This window comes from Nesoenas mayeri (assembly GCF_963082525.1).
Source record: "Nesoenas mayeri genome assembly, chromosome: 2".
Lineage (NCBI taxonomy): Eukaryota > Metazoa > Chordata > Aves > Columbiformes > Columbidae > Nesoenas > Nesoenas mayeri.
In genome coordinates this window covers 19,863,064-19,877,096 of record NC_137543.1, presented here as the reverse complement: position 1 = coordinate 19,877,096, position 14,033 = coordinate 19,863,064, and the positions used below count along the sequence as shown (strand labels likewise).

The 14,033-nt window shown below is 36.4% G+C and overlaps 1 protein-coding gene across 4 annotated transcripts in view; it reads right to left on the bottom strand.

Moving 5' to 3' along the window:
* Positions 1 to 1,290: 1,290 nt before the first annotated feature.
* Positions 1,291 to 14,033, bottom strand: part of NUDCD1 (NudC domain containing 1) — a 37,870-nt gene continuing 25,127 nt past the window's right edge. For all 4 annotated transcript variants that reach the window (XM_080340465.1, XM_080340468.1, XM_080340466.1 and 1 more), the window contains 4 exons: positions 13,268 to 13,412; positions 10,654 to 10,779; positions 8,123 to 8,282; positions 1,291 to 4,326 (listed from right to left, as the gene is read on the bottom strand). In XM_080340465.1, coding sequence (XP_080196591.1) covers positions 4,034 to 4,326; positions 8,123 to 8,282; positions 10,654 to 10,779; positions 13,268 to 13,412 — 724 coding nt within the window. In that variant the 3' untranslated portion in view covers positions 1,291 to 4,033. The remainder of the gene's footprint in view (positions 4,327 to 8,122; positions 8,283 to 10,653; positions 10,780 to 13,267; positions 13,413 to 14,033) is intronic.

Genomic DNA, 14,033 nt, shown 5'->3' with positions numbered 1-14,033 from the left:
TCTTTTGAGCTTGCTGATCTCTACCCACAGCACAAAATCAAATGACTTGCACGGGGAGGAGGGGAAACAAATCTCACCTGTTTTCCAGAGAGCTGTTGTGAATGGCACGCAGGGCTGGCTGCGCAAAATTCTAAACCAAACTGCAGAAGCAGCCCGCAAAAAAAGCCCAACAATCCTCCTTGTCTAAGTGCAGTTGTTAGTATCTGAAGCAGCTTCTGCTTGGGTGTACGAGGACCACATTCCTTTTGGGACAAGGGGAATAAGTTCTTACTTCAATTATGTATATCTGCCCTACCCAGCAAGAAGATGAAATAACACATGAAAAATCTAGGACCACTGATTCCTTTATCAGAGAGGTGACCATGCACATTTTATTCTCCCACAGAATGAGGAAAATCTTGAAATGAGAATCAGAAGTTGATGATTGCCACTGTCACTATAGCAATTTCATCCATAAGCAAGTGGTGATATGTAATTTTGAGACATTAACAGTTTATCTCAAAAAAAAAACCCCAAAAGACAACAAACCAAACCTTTCTAAAGTATTCTAAATGGCAGAATCAGACAGCAATAATTCAAGTAAAAATTGTTATTACATGCCGATGTGTGATTGACTGCAGGTTTCAAGTTCATCTAATTTACATAACGAGAATAGATAAAATAAACTGACAGAAGGCAAAGCAATTCCAAAGTTATAGTGGTAATAATGTCCATTATTGAAACAAAGCACAGCAAACTGAAATAAAATATAAGCTTCAACCTTATGTGTTACTCTCACAGGGTCTGCTGTTTCACTGATGAAGAACCATTTTCTGACACAGGACATACACACACAAAATTCTTACTCTTCTCCTTCCCTCTCCTGCTAAAAAGTGACCTGGACTGAGGCTGGGGGAGGAAGATGTGCAGGTCTTTCTCCTTTTTCCATCCAGAGAGGTTTGTCCAGATCATCTGGGTCTTGTACACAACAGAGACACGGGATTAGGGGATGCGATGTGCACTTTAACACAAGAACACACCTGAATATACACCCAGCCGTTCCAGTAGTGATCTCTATAAATCTGCACGTTGGCAGATACAAGGGTTTTCCCAGAAGTGAACACGGAGTGCAACAGCCACAGCCTTGCAGTGCAGACACTCGTCAGAACCTTGCCCTAACAGAAAACTACTTAACAACTCTTATTTTAAGGAATTTCTTTTTTTCTATTTTTCTATTTTGTTCCAGGAGCATTGGAACGATATACATTTGAAATGAACAGAAATCCTTTAAAATAATTTTTTAAACCCTTTATTAATAAATTTTAACTTTTTTCCCAATTTACTTAAACTTGTAGAATAGTACATTATACATTCCAAATATGAAGCCAAGAAAAACACCGAAAATGAATATTAGAAATAAATAATGCAAGTCTGTAATAGCCAAATATTTTCTCAGACATTCAGCTTGTGATTGGGACCGCTCGGGAAGTACTATGTCTTAAAATGTAAGATTTCAAGAAAAAAAATCCTAGAAAAATTGAAGTATGGTTCTCAGAAAACCACCTCTTTTAAATATCCACATTCTATACTTTGTATAAGCCTACAATAATACGCTTAACAAATAAGCCTTAAAATTAAGTGAACATAGAAATGGAAATGCTGATAGTAAGTGCCTCTCTGGGGCTTGCAGCCATTTAATTACAGTGGCTTGCTGTGCAACAGCATGCAACATTCCTCAAGGCAACAAGACTTTTGAATAATACAATGCCTTTAACTCTCATAGAAAGCAAAATAAAAGAGACACTGTCTGATACATCCTTTCTGAGAACACCAAAACTGCAAATAGATGAGTCACATGGAAAAAGGGATGAGTCTGTTTCCCCATGTTCAGTTTTTCCCAGGCACAAAGAACAACTCTCTTGGAACAGACACATATTTGGGCAGAGTGTGACTTTTGGTCATTTGGTCATTATCATACAGTCTCTGAAGAGGTAACCATTTTACTTGACTTTGTTTCCTCTGTTGCAGGAGACAGCAAAAGTATGGCTCCAGATATATAGCTCATAGCAAGGAGAATTTGACAAAGAACAGCTGGAATTCTCATCTGTACCAAAGATTCCTGCAACACACCTGAAGTGACAAAAGCCAGTGGGTTATAAATCCCTCACTCCCTCTTCCCTCCTCCCTTCCCCAGACATCAAAATGTGTTCTTACCTCTGTGTTCCCAGTGATTAACTCACAGGTTACTAAGCAATATTCATATAATTCTCAAAGAACGCGCTTTACGTTGTAATCTACTACATAAAATATTTTCTAAAGGACAACTGCATGAATTCTACCACCTTGTTTCACATTATTGACCAACAATGAAAATTTAGATGCAAAACAATAATGAAACAGTCATATGGTCACTGAGCCTTTTTAAAAAGGATTTTCAAGATAGTTTAAAAAAAACCAAAAACAACAGAATGAGAAGGGAAGGTTTGCAAATCAAGTCTGTTTTAATTTACCCAGGTAAGAGTGAAGAAAAACTTTTCAATATTGGATAGAGAGTGCTGTACTGCTGTAAGGAGGAAGAAAATCAGCTTCCTTGAAATCCTACTGACTTCGGAGGGTTTTTTTGCAAGCCACATGTGCTTGTCTCCCTCTTAAATTCTATTATTTAATAATTTCACCAATACAAGTCTGGAAAATTTACAGCAGAGAAAAAACAATCACAACTAAGATACTGTAAGTCCATTAAAAATGAACCCTTATTTTCCCCACAATAAAGAGTTTTACAGAGCTCAGAATCAATATTGGAAGAGATGCAAACTATAAGGCCACTGGCTGTACTTGTGTCTCAGTAATTTGTGTCTGGCAAGTACTTTGGTATAACTTGCTTGCCAGTTCACAATATATTGGTTAGGCATGCTTTGCTATGGACTTGTAAGCAAACTGAAAAAAACAAACAACCCAGGGTGGAACTGTCACAACTGATCCTTTTTTGGTTTAACTGTATTGACAATGTCAATTCAAAATAAGAAACAAAGATCTTCAGATACAACCCAAGCCAGTTTGGTAAACAGAAGCATCCTCATGCCCTGTGTGCTCCTCCATTGCATATAACACATTTGGACTTGCCCATCACGACAGAGTGATTAACTAGTTACACAGTATTTACAGTGACATCTGAGGCAGAAGCAGCATTACTGCATTTCCCATCTCCGGGTACAATACAGGTGCTTTTTCTGTTAGCAATTTCCTATTCATAAATTACTCACTTGAGATGAAGTACAATGTCAAGTGAAAATGACACAACTGAGAGTGTAACTAGACCCTGACTCATACCATTCAATATGTAATCACCAGCTATACATTCACTCTTACTTTGTTCCAAGAAAAAGCTACTAAAAGCTATTCTAGCGTCTCTTAAAACATGAACAGATTTCACTGCAAGCATGAGTCTCAATAACCTAAAATCTGCATTTACAATGACATTATTCTACTTGAATTAATCACCTGTATATGAAACATAACACTCCATTCATTCCATCCACACTTCACTCAATACTACTGAAACATTAAATCAATTTTTTGGCCAATGGTACTTCAGTTTGGGATATTTTTCTTTATGATACACACTACTTTGCATGTCATATGCTTGTAACTCAAGGTTTTGTTTTCTTTATCTGACTATTTCCGTCATAGGTAAACAGTGGCATTTAAAACCAGAAGTCATTTCTCAAAACTCAGAAGTACAGCAAACAAAATCATCTGGAAAAAACAAAAAAGGCATAAATCTATTCACCTATGCAATAGCAGCCTCTGATGATTGCTTGGAGAAAGCTGTTAGCGCAGAAAACAGTTTCCCATAGCTCTGAAAAAGCTTAATTCAGTGACAGCAAAACTGAAAAACTGTCTTGCTGTCTCACAAATTATAATGAAATGTTGAATCCCCTGTAAAATGTCTCCTTTTTAAGTTCAGCAAATTGTACTGAACTTCTCAGACCATTAACCCAGCCAGTTCTTTAACAAATTGTTAATACAAACTACAGCAGAATATATTGAATAATTAATTTCCAGAGTTCACCTTTATTAAAAACAAGGTTTTTGTTGTGAGAACAAATAATCTCTCCCTTGTAGCTTGAAAGCCTAAGATAGGATCACTGGCTTCCAGGGTCGCTACAAGCTGCTTAGCAACCTGTCCTACTTGTCTTCCTTCCTTCCTGTTGTAGAGAACTGTGGACAGAGGAGTCGGCTGGCGATAGATGAAAACTCGTCGCAGGCATTCACAAAGAGCAGCATAGGAGTAATCTGGAGCACAAGCCATGAACTTCTTGTCTTGCTTTGATGCTTGCACATAACCTGCATAGCCCAAAAATAAGTAGAAGGGAGAAGTAACACACTGGTTTCACCAGCACTCTAAATAAGAAACAATCAAGCTTAGTTTAAAAAATAATAAGCAATTAGTAAAAAGAAAAATAAAGAGATACATGTTGTTATAAATAAACCAGTAGTTTCTGGAGGTATGCATTAACCAATTTAATAACAATACACAATTCTCCCGCATATCTTCCTAACTGGCGTTTTTGATGTGCACGTATGTAATAGCTTGATACTGTTCCCACATGTAGCCTCTCTCTGCCTCACAAGTTCTTCCATTTTCTCAGCAGGATCGGAAGGCACAGATACACATCTTGGCCCAATATTAGTAGTAAGCTGAATAAAGCTCTTCTCTCCCCTCATTCCCCAGTTTGTAGTTATATTTACAGTTTAAGATTTCTGAGTCTACCTGATCTTGAACAGACACTTACAACTTGCCTTCTGTTTGGAACTGACTGAAACCCCTCTCACGAATTACGATTCAACACACTGTAATCTTTGCCAATACTCACTGAGAAAGATTTTCCTTTTTCTCTTCTATTACATAACTCAATTAGTAAACAGACTTATTTCCAACTGATTTCCTTTCACACTTTTGCAAAGAGACTTGAGACACAATCTTTGCACAGTGACTTACTGTTTTTCTGGAAGGTTATGTGCTTCACTCCCACTGCACGATGCACGGCAGTGGTTATCACTGAAAGACAGCAGCTCTGAGAACAGCGAGCAGGCTCGAGTTTACTAGTTTGGGCTGTCCCTCGTATTATCACAGGATAGAGGTCAGAGTACTTGTATGGGGGCTGGCTCACATGGAGTTAGCTTTCCCCACAGCAGACCATAAAGTGCTGTGTTTTGAATTTGTGACTAGAACAGTGCTGATACCACATGATTTTTCGGCTGTTGCTAAGCACTGCTTGAGCATTGTCATGGCTTTCTATTTTTCCAGCTCTGTCCACCCCCCCAGGTAGGTTTGGGATGCACAATTAGTTGGGAGGGGACACAGCCAGGACAAGTGACCCCAACTGATGGAAGAGCTTGGCCCATGAGCTTTCCTGCTTCTGCTCTTGCTGCTCTCTGCCCAGGCCCAGTGTGGGCAGGGAGGGGAATGGGAAGGGACCCAGCAGCTGTGCCGTGCTGGCTGTGCACCAGGGCAACAGCATCACCACACTTCAACAGCCCATTTTCACGCCCTGGGCGTTGTTTTGTTTTTGTTTTATTTTAATGTTAAACTTAAGACTTCCAAATTTACAAATGCTTGCCACTGTCTTCAAAACATCCAGCTTGACAGTTTTCACCACAAAACAATTAGTAAATATATGGCTAGACATAATTGCTGTAGTGGGAAATACTATATTAGGACAGCCAGAAAAACTTTCCAAGTGTAAGTTCACTAATTAATTCATATAATTTAAACACGGGCATTAACAATGAAAGCAGGATTTAACTATAGGCTTGCAGCCAGAGGACTTGTATTTAAGCAGGATTTCCCAGATTTTTTTTTTTTTTTTTAAACAAATCTAAAAAAACAATGTCACTGTCCTCTATTTTTCTGATTTATAGATACAAGCCTGTTAGCAGGAGGGGATTTATAGAGCAAGACTAATGAATAGTCAGTGAAAGATCTAGGCTTCTTTAGTAAACTATGGTAAGAATGGGCATGATCACACAACTGCTCTTCAACCAGTGGCCAATTGCCAGCTGTTAGTGGCCAAAGGTCTATTCAAGACCAAGCAATTTCTTTCAACAGAAAGTTCTTAGGACAGATACACAGAAAAAAACAACTTGGTGCCTTCAGTTTCCCTTTGGCTCCTTCCTTGGGTTTCAGTCCAAGACTGAATTAATTTTTCAGTCATCTTTGTATAGCCTGTTAAAAACTAACTCCAAATATTCAAGCAGAGGAAGAAGGAAATAGAGCTACTACTGGTGCTTGGGTCAATATAATGAATACTTGTAGGTTTCGGAAAACCAGTCTTTTATTCTAGAAAATACTAATTTCTACTACTAGCTCTTGCAAAGTGCTTCTAAATTTGGTTGTAGATAAAACAAGCTGATGACTTATATCACATCTGGCTCATAAAAGGTGAACTAGATTAGTAGAGAAGTGTAAACTTCAATTTAATACTGTAAAATGACAGTACAATAAGGCGAAAAAAAGTAGTGGAACAATGATTTTTATCACCTTAGGTACAAAAAGCTCAAAGGTATAACTTCCTTCCTCTTATTTTCAAAACAATACAAACATATTTTTTAAAACAGGACTACAAAGTCAGCATAGAAACTTAAAAGAAATAGTAATTTGAAAAAAACAAACATCTTAATGTTTATCATCTTTTTTCCCAGAAAAATGAAATTTGAAATGAGTAAACAAAGAAATGTTAAAATTAATCTCTTTTGTTAGAGGATTTGATAAGATGGCTACAGTCTGATTTGATATTAAGTTAAAATAACAAGCTATTAATAACCATTCCTATTATAAAATAAATTGCAAAAACTCAGCACAAAACCAATTATGTGTTACAATAAGCTATGTGAGCTCTGTTAAGCAGCTAATACCTTCCCTTTCATTTTGGACCCAGACTGAGAGTGGTGTGGTCAAACAAATGTATTTGGAGGAGGGAGGGAATAAATTGTCACACTCATGGTATTACTGAAGGAATCATTCTAGAGAACACTTAGAGAACACAAAGACTACCGTTGTCACAGCAGAAGTAAATTCTGGATCAGATTAATTTTTATGAAAAATGATTGATCTGTTTCTTACTTGACAGATACAATAGTGGGCTATGTGGACCATCCGATTTGATGTGATATGGCAATTATGGCAATTCTTACTCTTGCATCCGTATTTTTCAAAGTACGTTTTGCTTTTGAACTGTAAGATTCTGTTTCTGACAGGGTAAAAAAGTTCTTAGTCCTGACTGCAAGAACACACCAATAACTAATGTTCTTCACAATCACATTTTCTAGTTTGCTGGCAGTCTGTAATTTCTGAACAGTCAGGGACTTCTCCAGCCAGAGCTGGCACAGTTACACTCTTGATTCATTTTTCCTGTCACAACATGAGTCTTTTTATTTGTGGTGGTTTTGGTGTTTTGTTTGGGTTTTTGTTTGTTTGTTTGTTGTTTTGTTGTTGTTTTTGATCCACCCCCCAAAAACACAAACAAACAAACCAAAACAATTCACGAAAACTTTCCATGTCCACAAAGTTTTGCAGCAGAGGGTTCCATATCTTAAATGCACATATGTGAAGTACTTCTTTCAGCTTCTTTTGAAGCTACTATGTACCAGCATAATTTGATGCTCCTAGCTATTATAACAGAAGAACCAGTGAAGGACCACTTGCAATTCTTCAGATTTGTCAGCTGGGACAACAAGATAGAAGAAGTCTAAAGGTCACTTATTAAAACATCTTACTGTAAGCATATATACACCCAGACATGTCACCAAGGAACTGCAGCTATTCCCCTGATGATTTCTGTGTGGCTGTTAAGGTGTTGATTGTCCCTTTAACTTGAGTTCACTTATCCAATGAACTCCCCTTTTTACTGTGCTTCCATCCTGTATGGTCTGAAGAGGTTTCTTTTCCTCCCAAGGAATAAATATTTTATTTCTTATGCTCTAATATTTCTAAAGTTAAACTAGTATGCCGCAATCAACAGAATTATAATACCTTTCAATTCAAATTTACTTAAGTGAAATATCAACAGAAGCCATACTAAGAGTATTCAGGTAGAAAAGTCTGAGATACCGGAGTGTGACACGGAAGTTAACTTCCTACCTAAAGCATTAAAAGTAGCAATGTGTTCCCACATGTTCTCTGGTTGGTCAGAGTGGGGCTGCCAGAGAAGAGCATCAACATCATGTCTCAGGCAGAAGCATGGCATTTCTCTGGGATCCACAACGACTGAGAAAAGATACTGGTTACTTCCAAGATTAATCTGAAAACAAAACAAAGAAATACAAAATATTGATTCAAAGCATAAATAGCAGAGTCTGTCACACATACTGCCAAAATGAGATCATCAACAGTTTCGTGTTTGTTAGTTGACAAAATGTTTGAACACATTACACAGCATCCCACTGATCAACAGCTCAATACACTATAGGTAGGTAACACATTTCAAGGAGATGCAATTTTCTTGGCATAGTATTTAAGGAAACATTATGTCCACTACTCAAGCAAATGGCAATGTGTTTTGTGTAAAAATGGTTTTCAAGGATAGAAGATCCTAACCTACAACTTCTGATATTAAGAAAATGTTCTAAGTAATCATGTCTGGTTTTCTGCAGTGCCAACAGGGAAGGAAATACTGTCCCTTCTTCAGTAAAAGCTGGTAAGCATTGGAACAAGGATTAGTCAGAATACTAAAATAATGAAATGTCAACAATTTTTTATTTACTCACATTAAAATAATTACTCAGTTTCAGATTAGCACACTCTTCCTCAAATATGTCTAGATCACCAAAAATATTCAATAATCACTTCTACTCACCAGGCTTGACCAATTACATAAGAAAGACAAGACAGGCATATCCTGCTACCTGAATAAACAATACTAAGCATAAACAATAAAACAACACATATTTTGAGTCTTCTATGTAAAGCATTCTATTGGAAGTTAATAGCAATACTTTCAATGTAGCACTATGACTTGCAAATGCTTAAAGAGGAAAGAACAATCTGTTTCCTTAAGGTTTATCAAGAAAGAATGCTCAGGAATTCCTTTGTACTCAGAGCCAATCTACATTATTTATGTTACTGGATGAACAAATACATATCAACTATTCCTTATTTCCAGAAGCTATGTCTGCAACTGCAAAAGACAGGATTACACCCCAATATATGGTATGATATATTACTCCTCAATGAGCAATTTCAGATGCTGACATTCGTTGACTAATTGTTCTCAAGCAGTTGCCAAGCGCTCTTTTTATTGCATGTATTGTGGCAAAGACTATGAACTGAAAGCCTTCTATGCTATCATTGTAAAAATGTCACAGAATGGGGTTTCTGTCTTGAAGACCTTAATTTAGTCTTAACATAAGATCCAGTGGATATACACAACAGCTACTGAGAACCAGAAATTTGTCTCCTTGCACTTATACAGTCTATGGCAGAACTAATAAAATTATTTCAGCTGATTAAGTTCAAGTCTAATGGAACAACTTGAAAACAGCCTTCTATTACTACACAATTCAACAGGCATACAATTTTTTCAGCAAAAGAGATGAAACAATCCCCAGCCTCCATGAGGGTCAGATGCAATCATGAAATGAGCATTACTAATTTTTTTAAGCAACTAAGAGGCAAAGAAATGCTAATGAAGAATTCCACTAATAAGGTGCCTTAAGGAGAACAAAGCAGAACACAGGAGGCAAATAATGTATCGTGCAATGTGTTGACAAAAACAGAAAGTACGAAGTCCTAGTCTCTCAAACTTCTTAACATAGAATCATTGAATCATTTTCAGTTGGAAGAGACCCTCAACATTGAGTCCAAACATAAGCTACCTCTGGCACTAAACCATGTCCCATAAAGAGACTAAACAGAACTGGCCCCAAACCTAAGCCCTGGGGCACACCACTCGTGACCAGCCGCCAACTGGATTTGGCTCCGTTCACCACAACATCTAGCCAGTTCCTTACCCAGCAAAGAGTACACCAATGTTTATAATAAGCTTAGTAGAGACATCTTGAAAAAAAACCCAAACCCCAAAAAAACCCAAGACAACTTGATCTGTGACACTTTCACTTGATTATTTTGTTTCCTGCTTTAGCCAATGAACCAGATCAAGCCCTAGCTTACTGTTAGTCAAGGCTGCTTAGAAACCAGATCAAGCCTGCTATTGAGGCATTTTCTTTACAATCTGTTATTTTCAGTGTCATTGACAAACAAGTATTAAACAGAGATCTATGCTCCAGCTCCTTAGTAAAAAGAATCAACTTTCTACCAGGCTTTCTGAAAAGTTACTGAGAAAAATGCAAGCTAAGGAATCTCGAAAAATTTGATGTCCCTGAAGAAGACCCCTTTCTTATCACTGTTGTGACATAACTGCTTTTTCAAACGGCTCACTTGTGAAAGTACATATATATCTTTTAAATCAGAATAAAAGGAGCATTGTTTTTACATTAAAAGGACATTGAAGAACACATATTGGTTGATAATGTCTGTTACTGTGATTTTACATTATGAAATAAATGTGTCTCGTTTCAAGCATTTGCACAGATTTTTGTTCTGATAATAGTATTCAACTTGCATATCATAAAAAATGTTTTTAAACTTTCTGTATAATAATCTGCAGCACTTACTACATGCGTGACTTTCAAGGTAATACCATCAAATCTGCACAAGCTTGCGCTATCTTCAAGAAAAGCATCACATTCTTCTAATTCTTGAGCATTACAAGGTGGTTTTTCCTTTTCAGGGTTTGGATTCTGAAATAAAAAGACAATGGACTACACTGAAACTCCAAGCTACTGAATACATTACATATATATATGTACATATATATAACCCCTTTTCATAACCAAAACAGTTCAACGGAACAGGAAGAATCATTTGTATATCCTTACATATTTAAAGATCGAGCTAGTATGTATTTATTCAAAATGAACAGAACCATTTCTATTGTGAAGGACAGCATGAGTAGAAGGTACAACAAAATTCATTTCAGTTTAAGCAAAGGTACGTACTAAAACATGGACATTAAATTCACTCTGTAAGGAGCAAAAGTACAAAATTCTGAAAACCTTTGCAGGCTTAGTAAATTGATATAATTGTATGCTTCTTTCAGATTGCCATCAGAAATGCTATTAGAAAAGGATTAGTTCATTCTGTATCTATCTCTATATATATGCCTTCTTTTAGCTTTGCTAATAATTATTTAATAAACCTGTTATGCATATTTTTCAATGCACTCAAAACAAGAAAAAAGCAAATTATTTTTTCACATCTCAGAATTCAAAGAAAGGAAAAAACATTTTTCCTAGTAATTTGAGAGCAAGATATAACACTATATAACACTACTGCATAGAGAAACAGCTTACTTCTGCTAATAACATCTTTCTTGGATAACTTAAAAAACAAACAAGCTATGTTAAATGTTTTCTTTGTGATACACTTAAATAACTAATTCCATAAAAACAGAAAGGGACCTTTATTTAACCAAAGGCAAAAATATATACTTCCTCATTAAGTACAAATGAATGTTACTTCTTGCACAAAAATGATACCGCCTTGACAACTAATATGATGAAAGCTGAGGCTAAACAGAATGTGTGAGGAAAGACTAGACAGGGCACTAACTCAACTCATCTGAAAGGAAGGAGTTCTTGCATTTCCGTGCTCTTTTCTTCATCCATTTCAGCTGATTAAAAACTTTTATTTTGGTTCAGTCCACAAAGTGAAGGAAATCAGCACCTTTTTTTTTTTTTTTTAAATTGCTACAACAATTTAAGTTCTAAGAAAACAAACATGGAGAGGTAACAAGGAAACATCCTTAAATGACAGGAGCCAGGAAAACTAAGTGTCATATAGTGCAGGCTAACACACAAGAATTAACACAGGGTATCTGTCTCTTTAGAGGCCAGTCTTCGGGGTCTATCTCTCCTCTACCAAGCATTCTTAACGGCCTCCAGTTTACTATTTCATTGGTTGGCTTTAAAAAAAAAACAAACTTCCAGGTAAAGATCATTACCATAAGCAATTAAGATGACCAAAAAGAAAAGAGGGGAGATATAGATAAGATATAAGGAAGAAATTCTTCACCATGAGGGTGGGGAGGCACTGGCACAGGCTGCCCAGAGAAGCCGTGGATGCCCCATCCCTGCAGGTGTTCAAGGCCCGGTTGAACAGGGCTTTGAATAACCGGGTCTAGTAGAAGGTGTCCCTGCTCATGGCAAGGGGATTGGAACTAGATGATCTTTAAGGTCCCTTCCAAGCCAAACTATTTTATGATTCTATGAAAAAGAATCCATGCCTTTATTATACATATGTAGTTAAAGCTGCAGCATAACAAAACTTGTAACATTTATTTAAATTAATAGTTACCTAAGGAAAGATTTTTTTTATCTTACATGATCATTACTGCACACAAGCTGAAAAGTTGTGACAAAAAATAATCATCACTTTGAGCTCAGTATGAGTTAAAAAAGAAAATCAATTCAAAGTTCACAATAAATATATGCTCAAAAGATGTACTACAATATCTTGTAGGAAGGAAATCAAGTTAAGCACTAAACAGAATTTATTTTAAAAACACTTTTCAGTCCTATTAAAAAAAAGTAATAATCCAAAACTAATATATCAAAATCCACAGGGAGCCACACTTCATAAATTTTAGATGAGATGCCATTTTCTAATTAAAGCAAAAGGGGAAGTATCAAGCAAACAGCAGTTAAAAAATTATATTTTAAGTAGACTCCCTGTATAACAATAATGCCAGAAAGTTTGAGTCATGCTTATGCTTTCCTAAATTTTCCTTTTAGAAATATCATTTACACTCGGTCTACAAGTCAAGTACAGTATCCCTACGAAGACAGTACAAAAATGTCGCTATCCTACTGATAAACAAGAAACAAACATCCTTCAAAATTACTGACATCAACTCCTTTAAAACAAACTGCAACATTGTAAGTGCTGGGAAAAAAATATTTACAATGTTAAATCAGACTTCTGTTTTGGTGCACAGATGCCATCACATAAACACAGTCCCCCATGAAGATGATTTTTCTGTTCAAAGCATATTCACAATTCTACTGGCACCAGTTTGCTAACAGTTTCAGTTCAAAATACATGTACAGTTAGGATTCTGAATAGTGAATGAACCGATGAGCTGCATCAATGAAGTGCAAATTAGGATATCAAGAAGAGACAAAATGCAAACCCACAAGAATTTTAAATGTTTTGCTTTTGACTCCGTACCATTACTTCAGATGTAAGATGCATCAGGCTTTCAGCTATTTCAGAACGTTGGGCAGAGTCCATAATGAATTCCCCTCTTGTGTCACCAACTATTAGCTCTGGCCACCAGGGTCCCTCATTTTTCTTAACTAGAGTGATTTCCAAACTAAAATGCAAACAGAGGACAAAGAGTAGTACATGAAAACACTGCATCTGTTTTTCAGATTAGTCAAAATACTCTAAATGTAGATTTGAGCACTTCTCCTCTCCAAACTGAATTAATAATGAATATCACATAACAGAAACCATTAGCATTCAGTTTATAAAATAAGCTATTCTAACGTAAAATACTCTAAAGAAAAACAAAGAACATGAGACTTCTAAAAGTCTAAGAACAAAGAGAATGTATTCATGTAAGCATCCTCAGAGTTTTCAATGTAAATGCAATTTTCCCTGAAGCAGTCTTACTAAAATATTTTAAATACCATAGATCACCTGTAAAAAAACCTATTTAAAGAGTGACAGCATTTTACTACAGAGGCTACAATAACTACCATATTTATGGATGGCTAGCACTAGTTAGAATACTTTACCTCTAGTGAAGAAATATCTGGATGCCTAGATTCACAGATATTACAAAGAGAATATGTGAAGAACCTGGACAACTCTATCTTGTAGTAAGACTACATGTATCAATACCTGGTAGCTGTGGACTTACGCACAAGTACCTCCTTGAACATTTAAGAGACTAATATGAGACTTACAAATAACGAAACATACCCTTAGG